The 26,875-nt window shown below is 42.9% G+C and overlaps 1 protein-coding gene across 4 annotated transcripts in view; it reads left to right on the top strand.

The window, feature by feature from the left end:
- The window catches only part of LOC106569193 (rho GTPase-activating protein 21), a 71,679-nt gene that overhangs the window by 13,824 nt on the left and 30,980 nt on the right, over positions 1-26,875 (top strand). For 2 of the 4 annotated variants that reach the window (XM_045694144.2, XM_045694146.2), the window contains exons 3-7: positions 1,097-1,291; positions 2,519-2,540; positions 20,062-20,154; positions 20,689-20,767; positions 20,870-20,924. In XM_045694144.2, coding sequence (XP_045550100.1) covers positions 1,097-1,291; positions 2,519-2,540; positions 20,062-20,154; positions 20,689-20,767; positions 20,870-20,924 — 444 coding nt within the window. Of the gene's footprint in view, positions 1-1,096; positions 1,292-2,518; positions 2,541-20,061; positions 20,155-20,688; positions 20,768-20,869; positions 20,925-22,825; positions 24,355-24,378; positions 25,187-26,875 lie in introns of those variants that run through there. The other 2 variants (XM_082960888.1, XM_014140299.3) reach the window with 2 other exon arrangements.

Below are 26,875 nucleotides of genomic sequence, written 5' to 3' on the forward strand. Positions count from 1 at the left end.
TCACATTTCCCCAGGCAGCAGCAGGGTTAGTGTGAATGCTAGCTCATCACATTCCTCTTATTGTGGTTGAAGCTCAGGGCTAGGAGGAGGGACGGTAAGGGGGGTGGAGTTTTTGGTGAGTGCTGTATAGGGTTGCAAAATTCTGGGAAATGTCAATACATTCCCTTGTTTCCCAAAAATCATGGTTGGAGTATTCTGGATTTCCTGCTTCCCTTCTGATTCCGGGAATCCTGCAACTGGGATTTCGGGAAAACCCAGGGAATTCATTAAAAGTTCCCATAATTTTGCAACCCTGGTGCTGCATGAGGCCAGGGAGAGGGGGAGGTTTGAGGTTGAGTAGGAGAGCAAGCAAAGCGGGCAGGGATTGACTGTTTGAACAGTGAGTTTCCTGAAAGTTGTTCTTTGACTGGAAATTTGAGCTTGGGGAGTGGGAGGGAGAGGATGGGAGAGGATGGGAGCTGCACCACAAAGGTGTGAGGCTATAAATACCCACTAAACACAGCGGTGGGTGTTTGAGGCCCCAGGCTCTGCCCTACTCTACAGTAACACTGGAAATGTGACACCAGCACTATGGCACGATGACTCTGTACAATTACTCACTTAGATGACTCTGTTACAATTACTCACTTAGATGAGCTAGCGCAGATGAAGTAGCTCTAACTCCTTGGTCGAAGTACTGGAGGCGTTTCTGTGAATTTCCTCTAGATCCCATGTTTTTGTTGACCTAGCTAGTCTAGACACATGATGTCAATTTAACTTTATTGTTACTGTTGTTTATGAACCATTATTCAGCAGGATACAGAACATAGACAAGACACTGAGTCGTTGCCAGACTCGTGATTTATTTTCCAAAAGGAATACATGTATTTATACAGCACATGTCGATTTTGGTCTCTGCATGAACTTTGTACTACTTTCATGCAGTCCTTGCCTTTTCTCAGTGAAATGTGAGTAGCTTAACTCTGAACCACCTGCAGTAGATCTTATTTCAGTCTGTCATACAGTTGTGTTCAGTATAATAGTAATAATAGCATCTCTCTTCCCGCCTGCCTTTCCTGGCTCCCCCCTCTCTCTTTCTTTCTCCTTCTCCCACCAGACTAACGTGCCAGAGTGGGGTGAGCAGGGGGGTTCCCCTGCAGGCCTGTTCAACCTGCAGGGAGAGGAGGAACCCTTCTCGTGGCCAGGGCCCAAGACACTCCGTCTTCGACGCACCTCTCAAGGCTTCGGCTTCACTCTGCGCCACTTCATTGTCTACCCACCCGAGTCAGCCGTGCACTCGTACCCCTTCCCGGTAAGCACCGCATTCAGGGTTACATGAATATCCCAAAGCTCTTCCATTTAGTTTATTGAATTTTGCTGTAGCATTTTGTATGATGACATTAGCTAGGTTTCCATCCACTTGGCAACCAGATTTTCATGCGCATATTCAAAAATCTGCATTAAAAACAATATGTGCATTTTCCCACCATAAGTGTTTCTATCAAATTGACCTGTTGCGGCTCAAAGGCTGTGCTTGATGACATAGTGCATATAAAACAAACTTTTGCTGTCAAATTCCCATGTACCGAATAAAAAATACAAGTTTAAATGGGTTTCCATCACATTTTCAAATGTGCGTTATATTGAGAATGTGCCCGCTCTGGTCTTGGCACATGCTCTCTAGCCAACAGCTCGCAGATACAGTGCGGGTAGGATATCCTTCATCCCTCAAACTCAACTCGGGACCTCGAAGCTAGTTCCATTGCATTTTTTTCATTGTTTCCCTCTAATCAGGGACTGATTTTAGACCTCGAACACCAGGTGTGTGTGTTTGCAGTTAACTATCAGGTAGAAAAGAAAACAAGCAGGCTCCGGACCTCGTAGGGTAAGAGTTGAATACCCCTTACCCCACATGAGATTAATATGGACAAAATAGCAAGATTATTTAGATTTGTCAAAAGGCAGCCAGGCATCGATCGTCATGTCTCCAGAATAAGACCCTCAATATTTATAGGAAAGGAGCATCAAGCTCATCACCATGCACTTTCACCAGCCTGTGAAGTTCATCATAACTTGTTTCATCTGTAGCATAATAAACGGCATGCTTTCCCGAGTCGTAGTGGGAGGACCACACAACATTTCATCGCGCGACTCCAAGTTTACTTCGATATGATGGTTATTATTTCAATATTTGTGCATTAAGGCATTTCCATTTCTTGCGTAATATATTTTACAGACTAAATATCCCACCTTGTCTAGCATATTTTGTTTAGTCAACATTTGTCAAGTTTACTGACAAATTAGCTGTTTCCATCAGGCCTGTCGTTACATTTTATAACCAACATGTATTGTACTCGCATAAAAAGGTTGGATGGAAACATGCTTAATGTGGAAGAAGTTGCAACAAAAGAGTGTAATTCCCCAACCAGAATTTCCATTGAGTAAAACGAATTGATCCCTCTAAGCAACTTTATGACCCCTCTTAACTCAGAAATCATCATTGCTGGTGGCAAATAACATTGATCTTGTCTTTTTACAGGAGGAAGAGCATGGCCGCAGAGGTAAGCTGAATGACTCTACCTCGCACACAGTTCCTTCCTCCTCTGTCTCTCCTTCAGTACTGCATCGTCACTCTGCCTCCCGCTTTGTATGATTTTTCCATCTGTTGACGTAGCTCTTTTACTTCCTTGTTATGCACATGGAACAGGGTAGCTGTTGTGTTAAGGTGACCTTTGTAGAGGCCTGACTGAAACGGTTTGGCCAGCATCACCACCTGTTACTGTCCTCAACTGACCTTTATCTAACTGCACTTTGATGTCACCGCACAACAAAAAGTTGCCCAAAGCCCTTGTTTTTAGGTTTTTGCATTTTTCCTGTGTTTGTAGGTGTGTGCACTTGTGCATTGGTGTTTTGTTACTTTTAGGAAACTAGTCCTGTTGAAAAAAAATGTTGTAACCCCTGACCCATTTCACCACACATCAGTTACCCAAGGGTTTTTCGTGTGTGTGGGAGCATGCAGGTGTTTGTTTTTATAGCACACTACTTCTGTTAAATAAAACTTGCCGTCTCAAATGCTCAAATGTTTTGCATGTTTTTATCCAATCATTCACTCTGCGGAATCAGTTTGGCCTGTGGTTTGCTGTTCCAGTGTGTCTCCTCCTCTAAACACTGCTGTGGTAGTAGGAGTGTGTTTTAATCTCCCTGTGGATTGTTTGTGTGTTTGGTATCTGTTTACTTGACACCCAGCGTCGTAACACGTTGTGACACGGTCTTAATCATGTCATGTCTTAACAGCTGACATAACTTGTCATAATATGGTCATAACCAATGTTCCCTCTAAGCTGCGGGCGCGCAGTAGACCCTCACAGCTCCCCTACGACTGCCATGCAGAAATATCAGCCCACGGAGCGAAGGACGAGATTGAACTTCGCTCAACTTTCTAGAGCAGTGGTCAGCAACCACACCATCGACGGTCTCATCTCCAAGGCATTCCTTGTCGTTCACCAAACATTTCTGTAAAAAAAAAACAACGATAAAACCCAATGACCCAACGTTTCAGTGTGTTCCAATTTTTATTTTATTTGTCTTGGGCTGTTGGCGGTAGGTGCACCCGATTCAAGCTGCCCTGCGTGCTGGGTAGACAAACTGTTGACATTTTGAACCGTTTCATGTGTTTGAAGTAGGGATGCACACTATATCGGTGAACATATCGGAATCGGCCGATATTAGCTAAAAATGCCAACATGTCTAGTTTAACACCGATGTGCAAAACTGGTGTCAAAGCTGATGTGCATACCTATATAACGTAGGTACATGATGTAATGACGCCACGTAAAATGTAGTGTGAGATGTGCAACACAGCATTCCTAACCTAGCCCACAATGTCTGCTGTGTGGATCGAGCAGTCATTTGAAAGACTAAGAAGATTTCAGCTAGATAACGCCAAGGCGAAATCCATTAATGCAAAGATAATGGAATGTATTGCCCTTGACAATCAACCGTTCTCTGTCGTGGGGGATGTTGGCTTTCACGACTGGTCGAGCACCGGTACACACTACCAAGTGTGCTATTTTTCAGATGTTGCCCTACCGGTATTAACTTCAAGACATACTATGGAACACTGTTATGGTCTTTGCGTGTCAAAAAATATGCACGTCAAATATGATCAGAAGAAACTGCAATAATTTTCATTATTCTTGATTTAGGAATCCTTGAGTAAGTATTAGCTAGGTAGCCACTTGTTGTTCGCCTATTGAAATTGAATTATTCATGAGAATAAATAGCTAGCCAGCTACTTAACTCTGTTGCCCAAAGCTAACGTTATAAGCAGCTGGCTAGTGAGGCTCAACCGGACCGGGTTATGTGATGTGAAGCTAGCCACAATAAGGATTAGGCACAATTGAAATTTGCAGTTTGCCTTTAAAATAAAAGTACCTCTTTGAAAGTGATGCAGAAGGTTACAATTGGTGGAATCATGCCATATTTAGACTAGATAATGTTAAACAAGGTTGGAATGTGAAGCAACGAAATGGAGTATCAGTCTACTCGGTGACACACACAGAACACAACTGTGAAGAGTTTACGCAAATAGTAGCATTGTAGCTCTTATTGCAGGACTGTGACTTTGTGAAATCACCTCCCCAGTCAGCCTATTGTGTGTGTTGACATTCATATTGCACTGTACAGCTTTACCTAAGAATTGGGGATCAATGAAATGGGGTATCAGTCTACTCAATACCCAATATATTTTTTCACAACATCCTCCTCAAGAGTTATCAGACTCCAAAACATCCACGCAGTATTGTTTTTCCTCAAGAATAGTGTGCAATACACATAGGTTGACAATAAATGTGGCTCAATTCACTGATGTTTCAGAGTCCCGCAATAAGAGCTACGACACTAATGTTCTCTGGGTGTCACTGAGTAGACTGATACCCCATGTCATTGATCCACAATCCATAGGTAAGGCTGTACAGTGAAATAAGTATGCCCCCAATGCAATTCTAAAGTATAATACATCCAGTGTGATTTCAACAAGTTTTTGTCAAATTAACAAATTGCCTTTTGTTGATTTTTATGTAACATTCTAACCTCGTTTAGCATGATCTATTCAATTATGGCATAATTCTTTCTTCCATTTTGTATTCGTTTGCATCACTGTCATTGACATACTTTTATTTTGAAGGCTAACCACAAAGTCCACTATTGTGGCTAATCCTTATTGTGGCTAGCTTCACATAGATGAGTCCGACCACCATTAATCAAATAAGAACTGTAAATTAGGGTCATTTTAGATGACACCTAGCTATATAGTTAGCTAGCTAACACCTATAACTACTGAAAAAGATTGTCGTTTTGGGGGAAGAACATTTGTTTGCATCCATGGGCTAGCTATCTTTTTTTTATGACCAGCTCTGTAGGTGTGCAAGAACTTTACTAGCGTCATAGCATACGTATCGATGAATCGTTGTGACATGAAATACGAGTGATTGATTACACTGTGTAATAACTATGTAAAAAATGTATGAATGCGTTAAATTATGTGACGTGCAGTCATATTCAGGTCCTGATTGGTCAACAAGCTTAATTGGCACGTCAAATAGTGTTTTCACGTATCTTTTTTGACACGCAAAGACCCAAACGGCGTTCCATAGAAATCCTGGTTGAGAATGTAACGACTAAACAAATGAACAACAAAACAGCACAGCAAGTAAGTGAAAGAAAATAGGTTTTGATTATTTCACTGGTAATGGGGACATGCGTAAGTGCCCAAAAAAAAATACAAAGTGTGTGTGTAAGCTTTTTAACCTGTCTGGGCCAGTGGGACGCTTGTGTCCCACCCTAATCAACAGCCAGTGGAATCGTGTCGCGCTAAATGCAAAACCTCATAAATGCTATAACTTCAATTTCTCAAACATATGACTATTTTACACCGTTTTATAGATACACCTCTCCTGAATTGAACCACGTTGTCCGATTTCAAAAAGGCTTTACAGCAAAAGCAAAACATTAGATTATGTCAGCAGAGTACCCAGCCAGAAATAATCACACAGCCATTTTCAAAGCAACTAGCATGCATCACAAATACCCAAAACACAGCTAAATGCAGCACTAACCTTTGACAACCTTCATCAGATTACACAACACATACACAACACATTTTTTGTTCGATAAAGTTCATATTTATATATAAAAACAGCATTTTACATCGGCGCATGACGTTCAGAAAAAACTTTTCCCTCAAATGCTTCCGATGATCAGCGCTACAATTTACAAAATTACTATTCGAAAACATTGTTAAAATGTAATATTGTCATTCAAAGACTTATAGATTAACATGTCTTGAATGCCATCTCTTTGCCAGATTTAAAAATAACTTTACTGGGAAATCACACTTTTCAATAAACGACATGGTATGCCCAGAAAAAAAGTCTAGGCTATAAAATGTTGGAGCCATCTTGGAACGATCAACCATCAAAAATACTATTGTAAATAATCCCTTACCTTTGATTATCTTTATCAGAAGGCACTTCTAGGAATCCCAGGTCCATAACAAATGTAGTTTTGTTCAAAAAAGTTAATAATTTATGTCCCAATAGTGTTAGCGCGCTCCGAAGGCTAGTGGAAATGTACCGTGTGCGTCTGACTTGTCGTCAGGAATGAGCAAAAAATATATATTTAAGTTCGTTCAAACATGTCAAACGTTGTATAACATAAATCTTTAGGGGCTTTTTCAACCAGGGCTTCAATAATATTCCATTGGGACGGTTGCATTGTCTTTCAAAACGTTTTGAAAAGGGAGAGTACCCATGGGCGCCGACGTCACAATGGTAATGGCCCATCCCCTGTGACCAAGGTAAACATCCTCTCTTTCAGTCACTTTTGATAGTAGGAGGCTCAAACCACTTTGTAAAGACTGGTGACATCTAGTGGAAGCCATAGGAAGTGCTAAATGAATCGCAAGCCCCTGTGTGTTTCAATGGCAAATGTTTGAAGTGATATCCACACATCAGATTTCAGTTTCCTGTCAGGATTTGTCTCAGGGTTTTGACTGCCATATGAGTTCTGTTATACTTACAGACACCATTCAAACAGTTTTAGAAACTTTAGGGTGTTTTCTATCCAAATCAAACAATTATATGCATATTCTAGTTACTGGGCAGGAGTAGTAACCAGATTAAATCGGGTACGTTTTTTATCCGGCCGTGCAAATACTGCCCCCTAGCCCTAACAGGTTAACTAGGCAAGTCAGTTAAGAACAAATTCTTGTTTACAATGATGGCCTACCCAGGCAAAACCCGGTCGACTCTGGGCCAATTGTGTGCCGCCCAATGGGACTCCCAATCACGGCCGGATGTGATACAGCCTGGATTCAAACCAGGGACTGTAGTGACGCCTCTAGCACTGAGATGCAGTGCCTTAGACCGCTGCGAGTGTGTGTGTGTGTTAACTATTTAACTGTACTTTAATGCCTAAAAGGTTTGCTAAAAATGTTAATATCAGATATCGTTTTTTTTTGGCAAGGGAAATATCGAATATTGGTATCGGCCACATGTCATATTGGTGCATCACTAGTTTGAAGGCACAAACTCTGTCTTTCCAGCATACCCAGAGAGCAAATCGAGTGCACTCTAGGCCTACCGCTGGCCAATGGGATGGCTCAGGTGACAGTGTCTGCAGTAACATAGCAGGCATAAAAGAAAGCTACAGTAAAGTTGATACTGTGACATTTCAAAACGTTTAAAACCACTAGAGAGACTGTCAACGAATACAGCAAATAGCTGCTGTTTTTATGAGTGAGTTCATGTTTATTCTACACTTTTCCCACCCAGCGCTACAACAAGCACTGAATGAGTAGGAAAGTGTATCTATAGGCTTGCGTTGTTATTGTTAGCGGCTTGGGTCTTTTTTAATGTTGAGGAATATTTCACTTTCTCTGTTCATAGGAGTAACAAATAGGCAGGAATAATGCGGTGCGACTTGAGGTTCGCCATCAGTTGGAAGACTGTCCCTTTTTTGGCAGTGTCATCGTACCCTCAGTCTGCTGCTCTCCCTCCACTGAGACTGACCATCAGATGCAGGCACCATCAGCCCAGTAACATATAAAGCTTACGATTTAAAAGTAAGCTCACTCATCTGTGCCTCACAATTAATACAACAACGGATCTATTACTGATGTGATCGTATAGCCAACCTCAATACATTTTTTTTTTTTTACAAAAACAAACTGCAGCAGATTTTGTTATAGGCAGAACGCTTCGGAGTAGGATTCTATTCCATTGACAAGCACTACTCAGACTGTACTCTACACAGACTGGTGCGGCATAAACAAACAGAGCTTCAGTAGGCCTATATGTAAATAGACTATTGCCATATATGGATCTGTGCCATTTACTTTGACCTGGACAGTGTTTACAGCAGGAGATGTGTTTGTTTTGAGATCAAAGCGAGAGCTGCATGTAGCCACGTGTGTGCACATGCACATTTTGTAAATATCCTTTGCTACTTGGTGAGTTATTAGCCCAGTTATAGATCATTTGTAGTCCGCAATAGGGGAGTGATTGCTTCCTTCAAGAGCACAACATATACATCCTTGAAAAGCGAGTCAGGTAAAGAGCTTTTTTTTTGTCTTAAAGGGGCAATGTTGTAGTTTTAAGGCAGGCTTGAATAAGCTAAATAGGCATTTGTCCCATTCTCTGTAATAATGGTATGGGAATAATAATGCATTTTCTATTTTGTGAAGTGGGCTGAATGATATAACAGCTATTTCCATGTTAAAATGTTATGGGAGGCATTTTCTCCATAGTTTCTGATGGTATGCCACTGGTAGGCCTACATTATGGTTAGATGGCCACAGTAGCCTACTTGGCCACTGTTAACACTGTAAATTTAAAGCAGCCACAGCCTCAGTGTTCGCTGTAAACACCCGCTGGAAGTTGCACAGAATTTTCACAACATTCAAGTTTGTGCTCAGCAGATCTGAAATGTTCTCAGTGCTGAATTTTTTTGAGCGAACATTGGTCATGACCCATGTACTTACTCCTATTGGTACATGCACTATATATACAAAAGTATGTGGACACCACTTCAAATAGTAGAATCGGCTATTTTAGCTTCACCCGTTGCTGACAGGTGTATAAAATCGAGCACACAGCCATTCAATCTCCGTAGACAAACATTGTCAGTAGAATGGCCTTACTGAAGAGCTCAGTGACTTTAAGTGGCACCGTCATAGGATGCCACCTTTCCAACAAGTCAGTTTGTCAAATTTCTGCCCTGCTAGATGCTCTTGTCAAATCACATTTTATTGGTTTCATACACGTGATTAGCAGATGTTATTACGGGTGTAGCGGAATGCTTTGTGGCTGAATGGAAGCAAGTCCCCGCAGCAATGTTCCAACATCTAGTGGAAAGCCTTCCCAGAAGAGTTGAGGCTGTTATAGCAGCAAAGGGGGGGACCCACTCCATATTAATGCACATGATTTTGGAATGAGATATTCGACAAGCAGGTGCCCACATATTTTTGGTCATGTAGTGTATAGTATGTTATTTTATGGCTAGTTATAATGCCTACATAAGTGTCAAAACCCACATTTATTCAAATGTTTTTTTTCCCTGCCAAGAAGTTTGCTTCTTAAGTCCTTTGTTGTTGTAATGAATTTTTCATTGTTCTTTTTGTTTTTCTTCATATTTTAAATAACTTGCAGAAAATACACTGACACTGTCATGAAGCATTATGACCATCCTTTTGTCAGGGACTAAGAAAATGCACTCTGATACTCAAGAAGCATTAGACTGTCATAATCATAGGCCCGTCACATATAGTGCCTTCGGAAAGTTTTCAGACCCCTTAACTTTTTCCACATTTTGTTAGGTTACAGCCTTATTCTAAAATGTGTTAAATTGTTTTTTTCCGTCATCAATCTACACACAATACCCCTTATTGACAAATCTAAAACAGGTTTTTAGAAATGTCAGCTAATTTATATGTAAATGTGATATTTCAGTTTAAAAAAAAAATAAGTATTCAGACCCTTTACTCGGTACTTTGTTGAAGCACCTTAGGCAACGATTACAGCCTTGAGTCTTCTTGGTTTAGACGCTACAAGCTTGGCACACCTGTATTTGTGGAGTTTCTCCCATTCTTCTCTGCAGATCCTCTCAAGCTCTGTCAGGTTGGATTTGGAGCGTCGGTGCACAGCTATTTTCAGGTCTCTCCAGAGATGTTCGATCAGGTTCAAGTCCGGGCTTTGCTCTGTTCATCTTTGCCTTGATCCTGACTAGTCTCCCAGTCCTTACCCCTGAAAAACATCCCCACAGCATGATGCTCCCCCGACCTGGCACCGCTGTGGTCGGATGGTGCCAGGTTTCCTCCAGACTTTACTCTTGGCATTCAGACCAAGGAGTTTAATCTTGGCTTCATCAGACCAGACCAGATAATGTTGTTTCTCAAGGTCTGAGAGGCTGTCATGTGCCTTTTACTGAGGAGTGGCTTCCGTCTGGCCACTCTACCATAAAGGCCTGATTTGGTGCAGTGCTGCAGAGATGGTTGTCCTTCTGGAATGTTCTCCCATCTCCACTGACGAACTCTGGAGCCCTGTCAGTGACCATCAGGTTCTTGGTCACCTCCCTGACCAAGGCCCTTCTCCCCCAATTGCTCGTTTTTTTTCTAGGAAGAGCGGTTCCAAACTTCTTCCATTTAAGAATGATGGAGGCCACGGTGTTCTTGGGGACCTTCAATGCTGCAGACATTTTTTGGTACCTTTCCCCAGATCTATGCCTTGACACAATCCTGTCTCTGAGCTCTACGGACAATTCCTTCGACCTCATGACTTGGTTTTTGCTCTGCCATGCACTGTCAACTGTGGGACCTTTATATAGACAGGTGTCTGCCTTTTCCAAATCATGTCCAATAAATTGAATTTACCACAGGTGGACTCCAAGTTGTAGAAACATCTCTATGATGATCAATGGAAACAGGATGCACCTGATCTCGATTTCGAGTCTCATAGCAAAGGGTCTGAATACTTATGTAACATAAGGTCTTTCTGTGTTTTTTATTTATTTTTAAATGAGCAGAAATGTCTAAAAACCTTGTCATTCTCGGGTATTGTGTATAGATTGCGGATTTTTTCAAATCCATTTCAGAGTAAGTCTTTAACATAACAAAATGTGGAAAAGTCTAGGGGTCTGAATCCTCTCCGAAGGCGTGGTACACATGCCCTTATGTCAGTCATCAGTCAGAAAGAGGTTGTTTTGCTTCTGAAATCTGCTCCTGCATTCATCCCAGTCATCAGCAACCAAGCATTTTGGTAGGTGTCAATTTGTGCGCAATTACAATGATTTAATATGGTACATTTTTGAAAATTGTACTAAGCGTAAACATACTGTTGACAAGTAGGAATGTGGAATGTTTTGCCTTGTGTGGTAGGTTTTGTAAATTTTGATAGTCTTATGTAGGTTTCATGATCAGTTTTCATAACCAGCCTAATTATAATCACAACAGGTTTAAATGTGTCATGATGGTGTTATGACATGGTTATGACCGTATCATAACATGTTATGATGCTGGGTGTAAAGTGTTACCGTGCAGAGGAAGGGGAGGAGACAGGTTAAAGAAGGATTTTTAAGCAATTGAGACATGGATTTACTATGTGCGCCATTCAGAGAGTGAATGGGCAAGACAAAAGATTTAAGTCCCTTTGAACAGGGTATGGTAGTAATTGTCAGGCGCACCGGTTTGTGTCAAGGACCGCAGCGCTGCTGGGTTTTTCACACTCAAGTTTCCCACGTATATCAAGAATGGTCCACCACCCAAAGCACATCCAGACAATTTGACAAAACTGTGGGAAGCATTGGCGTTAAAATGGGCCAGCATCCCTGTGGAATGCTGCCGACTGCTTGTATAGTCCGTGCTCCAACAAATTGAGGCTGTTTTGAGGACAAAGGGGGTGAAACTCAATATTAGCTAGGTGTTCTTAATGTTTTGTACACACGTACGTACAATCCTGTTCAGAAATGTTAAAGTAAATAGTCTATATGCACATAGATAAACAAAGGTTATTTATTTTATTTTTTTCAGTGGAAATATCTTGAAATAAATTAGAAACCCACACACTGCTCTTGCTAGTATCACTTATTTACATTAAAGCTTTTGTATCGGCCTCTTGGTCTTCCTCAAAAGCTCTGTGGAAATATGCTAGAATATCTTTAGACATGATACATTCACCAAAGAAAGATGGTGGAATGTCTAAATTCTCCTCTGAAGGATTGGATGATGTAGGAAGATATTTTCTGTTGAACATACTGTAATGGAGAAATACGATGAGCTCTTTGACAGCCAGTAGAATTATCCAGAGAGGGAGATCATCACTTCCATGACTGGGTCTCACGCTTTCTGGCCCTCAGTAAGGGCAGGGGGAAATATGAAGTGACCCTGGAAAGACTGACTGAGGACAGACATGGAGACCTATTGGCTTGCTCTGCTGTGACCCAGAGTAGTGAACACGGTCTAAAATTAACACAGCCTACTAGCCAAATGTGGGTAGATTTGGCATTGGCAGGTAAGATGTCCATTTCACCAGCCACGTTGGCGGGTGGTCAGGGCTTCACAGTGCGAGCATTTCAATCGCATTTGTGAATACAAATAGTCAAGTATGATCACATTTATAGTAATATAAATGCTGCAGTAGCTGTTTCGAAGTATTCCTGCCATTTTGTTTCATTGCTGGTAAATTTAATCGCACTGTCAAAGAACTACGAATCCTATATAGCCTATTCCACCTCCCACTGCAACACTGCCTGGCTGGGAGTTGTGTGCATGTGAAGAGCTGTGCACAGGCATACAAGTTGGTGTAATTTACTTGAAACTGAAGTGAGACTTTGTCCTTGTGTTTCTTGGCTATTTACATTGTTTTGTTTACATGCTAGGTTGTTTTTCTATGTTTGAGATTCAACTGCTAGAGAAGAGAAGAACGCTTCTACTAGTCAGACTCAATCTCACAGGCACATGCATGACTCAAGTCTGTTACCACAGTGATCTCCCGCCCTTAAAGGGGCAGGTGAAAATTTGTCTCATCTGTGATATTTTGGTTAAAACACTCATGTCACAAAAACAATTAAACAATATACCACATTATTTCTTACTAGTAATACATTTGTTTCAGAAACATCACAAAGCATACTCAGCAGTTTTTTTTGTGTGTGTGTTTTGTTGGTGTAATTGAAAAAAAATCAATTTTGGCAAGCAGTGTTTTCCTCTGGAAACTTTTCCCACAGTACTAAAAAGCTTGGTTCTGGTGACTTTTTAAAGGGAATGTGATACAAAACAATGCGACCGTGCGCTTTAGGACCATGCGGACTCCTCCGAGCAGTCGGATAGTCTGTTTGGAGTGTATTTCTGATCGATCTTAAATCACTACTTTCAGTTTGCATTCATTTGTGTGCTTGTTTCAGTTTTTCCGATGTCACGCAGGTTACGTCTTCAATCTCTGTCATATTATAGTATAATGTATAGGTGGCATATGATATTCCCAGATACGTGACTGTGTCTATGGAGACTAGTTTGCTGACTCTGGGTTATCCCAGGACCGCCATTGTTTACCACGTAGAGGCTGAAACAAAGGGCGCGTTCGACATTGTAGCCGACTTTAAAGGCGAGTCGAGACTGACAAACCTTGCATCATAAATAAATACTCTATATTATTTGTAGATCAGTCACTAACAATTTACCCATGATACATTGCGGTTTTGATGCTCTCAAACACAGCCAAAGGCTTCATGAAAATGCCTACTGCTGTGAACCTGGTGTTGCATCATTGGAGTCTCCCGCCCCTGACTGACTGGTGGATAACACATGCCTCTGGTGCACCCTCTACTGGCTATTCCATTTAATTTGACTTGATGCATTCCATGATTCCCTGCTGGGAACAACTTGAGATTGTTCTAATAAAAAACAGTATGAAGAGGAAATGAAACAAAAAGGACTGGGGTCAAGATTTAAACTGACTCCTCACTTCAAATGATTTACACTGTCTGGGACTGACTGAGCTCATGTTAGTGTTGGAAATGGTCTCATCGGCAGTCACTGAGTCACTGCTAGTATCAAATCACTGGATAGTTTATTATCAAGCAGTAGTGTTATGGTATGCTGTGGTTCTACCACTCGCCACAAGAGGGAGCCTGGTAACACTGATGTCGTTGGGAGGTGAGGCTCCTGTTGTCATACATAACACATTCATATGTGATTGTGAGCAACAGTAGGTTGTGTTTGTTTTAACACGCTGGCCAGGTGATGGTGGTGCATGCATAGCCTTGTCTTGCATAGCTCTTCTAAGAAAGGTTCAGTGGCTCAGCTCTAAGGTGAGGAAAATCAGATCTGTAAACCTGTTATAACTGTTTACAGATGTGTCAGTGTCCTTCTCAATATGTCAAACACCCACAGGGAGAAGGAGAGAGCAGTGAGTGGGTGCTCCGTGGCGTATCAAACACCCACTCCCATCTTTTTCAATCACTGTTTTCTCTGCCTCTCATTCTCTCTATCAGTCTTGCTTCATTTGCTTCTCTCAATCGCTATCAAACACACATCACTAATGTGTTTATTTTGTATTGAAAAACCTGTATGGCAAATGATCTTGCTGCCCCCGTCAGTGCTTACCAATGATACTTCATGCATACCATTGAGTATGGTTACATGCACACAATAATACGGTTATTGTGAATAGTCAGATTAATATAATAGTTCCTTTAAAGCGTTTACATGCTTTGCAAGAATAACGATTTCCTTAATAATTCTGTTTACATGGCCATAGGGCTGTCCCCGACAAAAACAAAATATTGGTCGACCAAGAGCCATCTGTTCTTTTAGACCAATCGATTGGTCGAAATTGATTAAAACACATAGGATGCGTCTGTATATCCTATGTGTGTTAATAAAATCTACTTTATGCACTGAGCTTGTCTGATGCTTTAAGCTCACTGTTTGAAATAATTAAGACACACAAATAACTGTAATTGATTTGATTGTACCTGGCAGGGCTCAGACTTGCTGCGCTGTGTTTTAAAAAAAAATATTAAAAAAAAAAAATAATAATAAATGGCAGCGGGTGGCTGTGTGACTAGCACCTGTTGTCTCTCTCTCCTCCCTGCTGCCGTGACCACCACAGAACATCAACAGTGTTTATCGCGCTGTCCGTGTTGCTGAAGCTGCATCATAATTACAGGCATTTCTGACTGAGAAGTTGTTACCGAAGTACCTCATTTGTTTAGGAATAACATTCCCTATTCCCTGACCTACAGCATATCATAATCACATCAATAAATTGGTTATAACAAACACCATAACAGGAAAATGGATGCAGAGGGTGTGACAAACTCAAAACTGGGGAATATTTACTGGTTGCTCAGGAGGTAAAGAGAAAGTCAGATGTGTGAAATCAGTTTGACTAGTTGTGAAAAATACTAGAGATCAAGAAAGTTGCTTCCATCTGGCCACTACCATATAGGCCTGATTTTGGTGGAGTCCTGCAAAGATGTTTGTCCTTCTGGAAGGTTCTCATCTCCACAGAGGAACTCTGGAGCTATGTCAGAATGACCATCAGGTTCAAAGGGTCTGAATACTTTCCGAATGCGCTGTAGACAAGTGTACCTTTCCAAATAATGTCCAATCAATTGAATTTACTACAAGTGGACTCCAATCAGGTTGTAGAAACATCTTAAGGATGATCAATGGAAACAAGATGCACCTGAGCTCAATTTAATTTGCAAACATTTCTAAAAACCTGTTTTCACTTTGTCCTTTATGGGGTATTGTGTGTAGTTTGATGAGGGGAATAAAACATTTAAAAAACATTTTAGAATAAGGCTGTAACTTAACAAAATGTGGAAAAAGGGAAGGGGTCTATATACTTTCCAAATACACTAAATATAAGTATTGAAATCTAGGCTTAAGTTAAGGTAGTAAAACTAAACAGGATATGCTCTTAGGCTTACAGCTCGAAGGCAGATAAACTATGACTACTAATTATAATGACATGACTTATTATAATGATGATCGTAATAATATGGAGATCACGAAACAGGAAGGTTATTATAAATATCATTTTTTTGGACAATCTGGAACAGTGTAAACACTAAATAAATAAATGATAAATAATACCAGAGAGGCTGTTCTAACAAAGTTAAAAAAAGTGTGAAGCCTTTTATTACGGCGTAGCAAAGATTGAAAACAGACGAATTTGTGAAGTTGTTTATCTGACATGTTGTAGTTGCATGTGACTTGGTGTTCACGGAATCAGAATTTGTGAAGTTGTTTATCCGACATGTTGCATGTGGCTTGGTGCTCATGGAATTAGTAGGCTGTTAAACAAACTGGCAACAGAAGCAGGATATGTCTTATTTCTGTAGATATACAGTATATGGATTATTCATAATGCCAGGCACATTAAGCAGTTAGGCTATTGATTATAGACCTAATCAAGTTAGTTTCATCTCTTAGACAATTAAGGCAAGGGCTGTTTTCTCATCTCCTAACTCCACAGATGCTATATTGTTCTCAACACCAGTAAGCTGGTTAACTTTGCTATTATGCACATAGAAACATGGTCTAGGAAAAGGCGCCAATTTCATAACCGCGGACAGCGACCACTATCGCGGGAGAAATAATATTTGTTTTAAAATATTTTTATGTTTGCACCTGTTCTTATGTAATATAACCATTTACATTTTCAGTAGCGCATGCCTTTTTTGTATTTTTTATTGAATATTATAACATACAATCTACTTGCAGTGAAGCTGCTCAACATTTACATCACATTAGTCATCTAACAGACTCCCATCCAGAGACCCACAGAAGCAACCAGGGTCAACGCCCTGCTCAAGGGCACGTCGACAGACCTCCCACAAGGTCAAAAACGGGGACCTGAACCAGAGAACTATCAGCCCCCGGACTAAGCTCCCAACCCCAGGCCGCCCCCCCCCCACAATCCCCCAAGAGCTGCCCCTCAACCATCTGACCCCCCCCCCCCCCCCAAATGCACCAACAACCAACAAAATGAAACGAGAAAGAAAGGAAAACAGAAAACAACCATGCTAAAAAAAAAAAAAAGACATCAAGGATCATAACAGCAAGGCCAACTGAATATGTTTGAGTGCATGTATGGCACTATTTACGTGTGTGTCCCCGTGTATGTCCGTGTGTGTGTGTGTGTGTGTGTGTGTGTGTGTGTGTGTGTGTGTGTGCGCATTTGAATGAGTGTATGTGTGTATATGCATGTGTACAAACACCTGTGTGGTATCAGCCTCAGGCAAACAGGTATTAGCTGTAACAACACTGCCCCTCAGTGTCATTCAAACTTACTTTTCTTTTGTTTTAGCAGGTCTTAGTCATGGACTGTGCCACCACAACGGATTAGTCCACTCAGAAAAGGCGTGAATCAGGCTGGTGTCTTGTAGACTACACCACAAAAAACTTTATTTAAAACTAGTTGAGAACAAGTTCTCATTTACAATTGCGACCTGGCAGTTGCACTAAATGGGGTCAGCCCTGCGTGACCACGTGAAATCGGGCTACATGATGGGACTTCTGATAAATGCAGAAAATCGGCTATCAAAATAAATGTTTTATCACAGTGACCATGTTATTTTTATGGAGCATATTTGATTCTGAGTTCGGACATAAAGTTTGTATGCAAATATTGTCAGTTTTTCCAAACTCACTTCACTCGTGCAAAAGAAGGAAGCTTGCACTGCTCATGCTAGCACATGAGCAGATCAGATACCCATCTATAACTCTGATTAAGACGTTTACATGTCCTAATAATAAAAAAATACTCAGAAAACCAGGTGTTTTAATCGGCGTATGTTTCCTTTGAGTACGACTGTACGCCGATTTAAGATGAGGAGCGTAGTGTGTTTACATGACTAATGCCATACTCTGCCTACTGCCATAATCAGTTTAATATCAAACGTACTCACTGAGACTTCCACATAAGATACAGCATTCCTATTCAATGATAATTCACCAACTTACACAGTGGTAAGTAGTTGAGCAGAGCTTTGTGTCTAGTGAGCCTGGAGCTGTGTTTGTTTATTGGGAAGGAGTGGGAGTTGTGCAGCTGAGCTCACTCTCTCTGCTCTCCCTCCCTCTTACTCCCTCACTCTCTCTCTGCTCTCCCTCCCTCTTACTCCCTCACTCTCTCTCTGCTCTCCCTCCCTCTTACTCCCTCACTCTCTCTCTGCTCTCCCTCCCTCTTACTCCCTCACTCTCTCTCTGCTCTCCCTCCCTCTTACTCCCTCACTCTCTCTCTGCTCTCCCTCCCTCTTACTCCCTCACTCTCTCTCTGCTCTCCCTCCCTCTTACTCCCTCACTCTCTCTGCTCTCCCTCCCTCTTACTCCCTCACTCTCTCTCTGCTCTCCCTCCCTCTTACTCCCCCCTCACTCTCTCTCTGCTCTCCCTCCCTCTTACTCCCTCACTCTCTCTCTGCTCTCCCTCCTCACTCTCTCTCTGCTCTCCCTCCCTCACTCTCTCTGCTCTCCCTCCCTCTTACTCCCTCACTCTCTCTCTGCTCTCCCCCTCACTCCCTCACTCTCTCTGCTCTCCCTCCCTCTTACTCCCTCACTCTCTCTCTGCTCTCCCTCCCTCTTACTCCCTCACTCTCTCTCTGCTCTCCCTCCCTCTTACTCCCTCACTCTCTCTCTGCTCTCCCTCCCTCTTACTCCCTCACTCTCTCTCTGCTCTCCCTCCCTCTTACTCCCTCACTCTCTCTCTGCTCTCCCTCCCTCTTACTCCCTCACTCTCTCTCTGCTCTCCCTCCCTCTTACCCCTCCCTCACTCTCTCTCTGCTCTCCCTCCCTCTTACTCCCTCACTCTCTCTCTGCTCTCCCTCCCTCTTACTCCCTCACTCTCTCTCTGCTCTCCCTCCCTCTTACTCCCTCACTCTCTCTCTGCTCTCCCTCCCTCTTACTCCCTCACTCTCTCTGCTCTCCCTCCCTCTTACTCCCTCACTCTCTCTCTGCTCTCCCTCCCTCTTACTCCCTCACTCTCTCTCTGCTCTCCCTCCCTCTTACTCCCTCACTCTCTCTCTGCTCTCCCTCCCTCTTACTCCCTCACTCTCTCTCTGCTCTCCCTCCCTCACTCCCTCCTCTCTCGCTCTCCCTCCCTCACTCTCTCTGCTCTCCCTCCCTCTTACTCCCTCACTCTCTCTCTGCTCTCCCTCCCTCTTACTCCCTCACTCTCTCTCTGCTCTCCCTCCCTCTTACTCTCTCTCTGCTCTCCCTCCCTCTTACTCCCTCACTCTCTCTCTGCTCTCCCTCCCTCTTACTCCCTCACTCTCCTTTGCTTTCCTCCCCTATATGCAGCTGCTAGGAGACAGGGGAAGAATGAGCAAACAGGTTCTCCAACTAAACTCAGATGTATTCATTTCCCTTCCCCAAATCCCCACCAGCTCACCCACCATATTAGGAGGCTTTTCCCAACTCAGATGAGTTCCTCCATTCTCATTTAGTCTTGTTGTATTAGGAACAGGCAATGTGACACACAGAGAAACCAAACCACTCTGTTATTCTGCTGTCACTGCTTTAATTCACATGCCTCTGAATGTTGTGACAGCTCCTCCTTATCTATTGCTCTATAAATCACTTTCTCTGTCTCTGTCATCCTGTTGCTCTTGCTCTCACTCACTCTCCCACTCACTCTTTCTCCCCTTAGTAAATGTCTACAGTTTAGGGTTGTGTCTGGTAGCCGGGTGTCTTGTTGGGGCTAGCTGCTTCACATTCAGAGTGCGTCTCAGTGTGGGTGGTGCGTTCTAGTTTGGGTCCTCTGCTCTTAGTGTAGTGTATTGTAGGTCTGCTGTGGTCAACAATGTCTTTCTAAAGGGACATTTAATCTGACTACTACCCTTCTAGACACTTCATGATAACATCCTATTGTACCTAATCTGGGCAGATCTGCAGTATGACTGTGATTATTCATTTAATGACTACTGTGTTACTCTTATGAGCAGATCTGGTATGTCTCCACCATGTGACCTCCAGAGGAATGTGTTTGATGGTTGCTGATGATGAACCTTTGTCTTTGTTGTCAGGGAGACAACGGAACAGGCTGGAGCCGATGGACACCATCTTTGTGAAGCAAGTGAAGGAGGGAGGTCCCGCCAACGAAGCTGGACTCTGCACAGGTAACTGATTAACGGCAACGCACTGAAATTGTACCTTCCTATGTTCTCTGTGGTTTCTGCCGTTATCATAGCTAGGTGACGTCATAGAAATAATTGTATTATAGAATCAATATATTTAAAGCAATTTTGTGAGTTTTGGAAAAAGAATATCAACATGACTGTATTCCCTTACGATACAGCAGGACTACTATAGTTATGGTGATTCTCAGTAGTTTGCTCAGAGATTCTCAGTAGTGTTCTCAGATTGTTTTGTTAGTTTTCTGTCTGTGGAGTTGTGTTAGTAGAGGCAGAGAGCTCAGCTTCCTCAGGCACTGAATTATAGTAAACACACATCAGATGACTGATCAGTTTCCTTTCCTCATTCCCCTCTGACTGTCAGCCTAGTAGGGAAGCTGCCTCTTACTGAGCTAAGGGCCTACTACCCTATAACCAGCCCAGGTTCCTCTCTTCAAAGACACATACACCTGCCATTAACGCTGTCACTCACATATTACCAGTCTAACTTCTAACCCTCTCTCTTCTAATTGTCAACAGGAGACAGGATAGTAAAGGTGAACGGAGCGAGTATCATTGGGAAAACCTACTCTCAGGTCATAGCCTTGATACAAAACAGGTAATGGCTCAAAATAAAAATACCTTTATTGTTGTCAGTGACTGATTTCCTGCTTGTCTTTTGTTATTGTTTACCTTTTTTGGCTTTGTGTTTCTATTACAGTGATGCCTTTCTTGAACTCTGTGTTATGCCAAAAGATGAAGACATACTGCAGCTGGTAAGTTTGTAAAGATCATTACTGCAGTGATTTAGTCTCTTCCTATATTTACCCACTGTAAAACAGAAGTACTTCTGTCTGCGTCTCTTTCCACTTCTAAGTCATCAACTTAGTCGTTATTATTGTGATCAAGCGTTAGATCAGTGAAGCAGTTCTAGTTTCTCTGTGAAGGGTGTATGTGGGGAGACTAGTCCTGCTCCAGAGGGGACGGGCAGTACTCTGATGAAACCCCCTCCCTTCAGAGTGCTCTATCTGGGCCTCATAACCAGGCCACCACAGCCTGTCCTCTCCACTGACTGCTGCTGGAGCTCCAAGTGCTGCTAATGCTTCTCTGCAGCAGGGCTGACCTCATTCTGGGAGCTGGAAGGGTCACTTTGAGAAATAAACACTCTCACATACTTAATAAACTCACACACACTTAATAAACAAACAAACACACCACACAAACAAACACACACGCACAAACTCTTAAGTCTCGACTTTTGACATGGAGAAGAGTTGCATGTTAGTAGGTCTGAGGCAAGATGATTGTTTCTACTCAGGGGAGAAATGATTTAGAATCTAAGCAGCATAAATGCATATGTAAACTAAAGCATGCTACAGACTCCCTGCCGGTTTCTGTTTCTCGCCCACTATGTCCTTACGCAACAGGGATCAGCATCAAACATGCTCTCCAGAGCGTGTGACAGGCGGTACTCCAGGTTTGCTCCTTCACAGCCAATCAGCCAGAGGAGGAAATGGGTTTGAAATGTTTCAAAATTAGGGCTGTCAGAGTTGATCGTTACCTTTTGTAAAATTGTTGTGCACAAATGTTTAGCCTCTCGCAAATAATCACATTGTATGAAAGTGTTTTCAGACATTTGTCTTCTGCCTGATCAACACATTTTGCCATGGGGCTGAGAGAAAATTAGCAGTTTAATTTCCTGTAATAATAAAAAAGAAAAAAAAGAATAACAATTGTTTTATTGCAGCGGCCGTGATTTAGTAGAGGCGGTGCGCCGCTGCGAAATGCATATAGGGGAAACACTGGCACTCGTAAAGTATTGACTCTCTCTAAACTTTTGTTCTCTCTCTCGCATGGGTGAGATCAAAATAATAAGTCAAATATAGAACGTTTTTGAGAAAGGAAAGAATGCCATTCCTTACGAATTGTGAACTCCACACACACTAATAAAATGTGTTCATCTTAATGCATACCATCTCTCTTAGTACAGTTCTATTCAGAGAGGTTGGCTGTGTCAACACAGGTTCCACCCTTTTCACCACACTAGCTGACCTGTCACACCTAGCCTGTTGTCAACTGTAGCACAAACTGTCCCCATCAGCTTAATGACTCAACCTCACTATTGTCTAACAGCTGAGCCTATTAACACCGTGTTGGAATGTTTACCTTACCAAAGGCTCTGTGGCTACTCATTGACACATGCTCCCTGTCGCACAGAATAGTTAGAGGGTTACAAAGGACTTGGCCATGGAGGCATTGCTGCGTAAAATCGGTGTCCAGTATAAATAGTTGAGCAGAGAGCCTAAGAGGTTCAGCTTGCCTTCCGCTGACATTTAATTTTAGATTAGCACAGGGGGCAGGCAGAGTTGGGCCGATGTCAAATGGAGCTCAATTGATGCTGGAATAGCAGGGAAATGCAGGTTGTAGGATGCATTCTCAAATTGGCACATCTGAAACTGAGAAAAACAACATCTACTGAGATTGTGGGAGTTTAGTGCTCTTGGCAGCCAGTTCATTCTCTTCACCTCCCTCCCTCCCTCCCTCCCTCCCTCCCTCCCTCCCTCCCTCCCTCCCTCCCTCCCTCCCTCCCTCCCTCCCTCCCTCCCTCCCTCCCTCCCTCCCTCCATCTCTTACTCCATCTCTCTCTCCTCCCACAGACTAGTCCTGCATGTCTCTGTACTGTAGCAGTGAATTGAGTGCAGTTGAAGGAAGCCCACATGACGTTACCTCCTAAGAAAGTAACGTGTGTGTGCTTCCACTCTCATCATTAACTTTTCATGCACAATAGCTACTAGCAACTAGAGGTGCCTGATAAGCATTCTGCTGCAGGTTCAGTAGGAAGGGAAACTCAGTTCTCTGAGCTGCTACATATCTCTGCGTGATGAGTATATGTGTATAAGTAACAGAAAGGGGAGTACTCGCATAGTAGTATTGTCATTTAAATAAACACTGTGGAATCATCTTAAGAGCCTTCGTTGTCTCCCTTACTCCTCAAGTCTCACTGTTGGCTTGCCACAGCTGACACCATCTAGGAATGAGGGGGGGTTGGATCATACACTGGGTAACTGTCCTGTTTAAGATATTTCACAGAAAACCTGAATTAAAACAAAGCAAGCTTCAGTACCTGAGCCCCTCAAGCTGGCATACATCATCATAGAAGAGCAGAGCCTGTAAACATCCACCTATTCCCTATGCTTCCTCTCCCTACCCTCCTCTTTCCTTCTCTCCCTTCCTATTGGCTCAGCCACCTCCCTCTCTCCCTTCTCTTTTCCCATCCCCCATTTCTCTGCTCTCTCCCTCTCCTCCCCTTCCCTGGGCTGTGTTGCACATCTGTTGCGTTAGCTAGCGGCCGCTGGTCCACAGTGCTAGGATAGCGGGGCGTATGAAAAGGCTAGCCACTGCTGAGGCAGAGTATCGCGCTACTGATGCAGCTGTGCCTGGGCTGAAGGATTAACATCACGGCTCGCTGGGTGGCTGACATTATTAACTAGAGGAGGAGGAGAGAGACTCCAGTACACACACACACACAAAACCAGCTACAGCGGAACACGTCAACAGCAGTAAAATCAGTGGCTTAGCAAGAGAGAGACGCTGAGTGAGGGAGAGGGAGGGAAGATCATCAAACCAGCTGTAGTCAGCTGACAGCCCCTTAGTTGTGAACAGGTTGATGCTGCTGAGAAGGAGGGAGAGCAGAAGAGGATAGGAAGCAGTATCATCTGAGCTGAATCTAGAATCAAGCAGCTGCTTCTGTCATGTGAGCGATACCAGATAGAGGGAGTGAGGCAGCAGCTCATCCAGTAAGTGCTGTAACCTGGCTGCTGCAGTCGGCTGGAGGGAGCAACAGCGAGATGGAGAGCTCGCTGTTGTCGGAGGCAGCAGGCTACCTCTGCTCTTGCCACCTACACTTCGCCCAGGTCAGACTGGCACACACAGCTGGCATCGCTAATATGACAGTCCTGCCACGGCCAACGTCCGGTCCCCGTTTTCGCTTTCCCTCTGTGGCTGCAGCTCTGATGGATTTTTAGTGCTTTGACTCCAGAGCCCTGGCATCAGTGGTCACGACTATCTGTTCTCTTTTCTTTTTTATAGTGTGTGTGTCTGATTTGCTCTGCTGTTAGCCTTTTCCCTATTCTTCTTCTCCTCTCACTGCTCTCGTTTTCTCTCCTGCTGTAACGGTAGCCTTTTTCACGGGAGACCACTGATCTGGTAAGCATGCTGCAGCAGGGATGATGACAACCACTTGACCACACATGTTGATGTTGTGCTCCCCCCTGTCTAATTTTCTCTTTGTAATGCATGTTGTCATGTTTTTGTTTGAGGATGGGTTGAGGTAAGGTACTGTTCTCACATAGCTGCTTTGCTAGTTAGTGGTGTCATTCATTCCATTGCCATGTTAGTAGGCTAATTCCAGGCTACGTCTGAAATGGAAAGCTATTCCCTATTTAGTGCACTAGTTTTGGTCACCATATAGGGAATAGGTTGCTATGGCTTTGGTCAAAGTAGTGCACTACATAGGGAATAGGGTGCCATTTCAGACGCAGACATTGATAAAGGCCCTTGACCCATGAACTCTCCACTAGTGCCCTATTGGTGAAGGGAGGGTCTAGTGATTGCCTGTAGAACACTGATTGTGGATACAGTTGAGACTTACGTAACAATTGTAATACGATACCAGGTGATGGGGTTTAAAGTCCACTCAATTCTGACGTGTCACTTTTTGTGCTTGCTAGTTGCAAGACAAACAGAGAAAAATAATATGGACGGGCATTTGACAAATGGACGAAGGCTGCACAGCCAGCTATACGGAATCTACCATTTATGGAATCTATGTGCGTGATCATCGTTGTCTGCTGGCGTTTCGCTGGAAGGAGTGTTGAGGTATCATTGCTGGAGTGTTGAAAAGCTGCCTGGGAGTATGATAACGGAGGTTAAGTTTAGCGCTGTGAGGACAGTTGTGGGTTCTGGGCGTCTTCCGACCCCCTCCATCTCTGTGAGTCTCAGGTCTCGCTCTAACAGTGCCAGTGCTGTCAGCCAGAAGGTGGGTAAACCAAACAGATAGGCTACCTTCCTGTATTTCACTAGGCTACCTTCCTGTATTTCACTAGGCTACCTTCCTGTATAGCACTAGGCTACCTTCCTGTATATCACTGTTTGGTCTTGCATGCCAGTCTTGTCTCTTTCCTTCTTTATTCCAACACATCTGTTGCTTCTTGTCCACTCTATTCAATCACAGATCACCTGACTAGCTATGCCCGCTTGCTGGCTACTCAGTAGTATTGGACAGAATAGGACTGTTTCTGTTTGCTCTTACATATCTTGTATAACAGAAATCAGTGGAAATAAAGTTCCTGAAAAACATTTCCATCATTGGATAATTTGCTCATGTTGCGGCAGCACAGCATGCTCTTGTTGCATAGTGAACAGTTAACAGTACCCAGAGAACTAGCTATCTAAATATGGAGAGAGCAGATGAACAGTACCCAGAGAACTAGCTATCTAAATATGGAGAGAGCAGATGAACAGTACCCAGAGAACTAGCTATCTAAATATGGAGAGAGCAGATGAACAGTACCCAGAGAACAGTACCCAGAGAACTAGCTATCTAAATATGGAGAGAGCAGATGAACAGTACCCAGAGAACAGTACCCAGAGAACTAGCTATCTAAATATGGAGAGAGCAGATGAACAGTACCCAGAGAACTAGCTATCTAAATATGGAGAGAGCAGATGAACAGTACCCAGAGAACAGTACCCAGAGAACTAGCTATCTAAATATGGAGAGAGCAGATGAACAGTACCCAGAGAACTAGCTATCTAAATATGGAGAGAGCAGATGAACAGTACCCAGAGAACTAGCTATCTAAATATGGAGAGAGCAGATGAACAGTACCCAGAGAACTAGCTATCTAAATATGGAGAGAGCAGATGAACAGTACCCAGAGAACTAGCTATCTAAATATGGAGAGAGCAGATGAACAGTACCCAGAGAACTAGCTATCTAAATATGGAGAGAGCAGATGAACAGTACCCAGAGAACAGTACCCAGAGAACTAGCTATCTAAATATGGAGAGAGCAGATGAACAGTACCCAGAGAACAGTACCCAGAGAACTAGCTATCTAAATATGGAGAGAGCAGATGAACAGTACCCAGAGAACTAGCTATCTAAATATGGAGAGAGCAGATGAACAGTACCCAGAGAACTAGCTATCTAAATATGGAGAGAGCAGATGAACAGTACCCAGATAACAGTACCCAGAGAACAGTACCCAGAGAACTAGCTATCTAAATATGGAGAGAGCAGATGAACAGTACCCAGAGAACAGTACCCAGAGAACTAGCTATCTAAATATGGAGAGAGCAGATGAACAGTACTCAGAGAACTAGCTATCTAAATATGGAGAGAGCAGATGAACAGTACCCAGAGAACTAGCTATCTAAATATGGAGAGAGCAGATGAACAGTACCCAGAGAACTAGCTATCTAAATATGGAGAGAGCAGATGAACAGTACCCAGAGAACAGTACCCAGAGAACAGTACCCAGAGAACTAGCTATCTAAATATGGAGAGAGCAGATGAACACCAGTGACTCTCCTGACCTGCTAACCGCCTCCGCACTCACACTACAACATTCTGCTCCCTGCCTGCCTACCCACACACACACAGCTATCATTAGTAAATGTCCACTGCTCCAGTTCTTTACCAGACGTATTAGAAATGCAATGTT

This window comes from Salmo salar, chromosome 14 (assembly GCF_965601325.2).
Source record: "Salmo salar chromosome 14, fSalSal1, whole genome shotgun sequence".
In the NCBI taxonomy this organism is placed as follows: domain Eukaryota; kingdom Metazoa; phylum Chordata; class Actinopteri; order Salmoniformes; family Salmonidae; genus Salmo; species Salmo salar.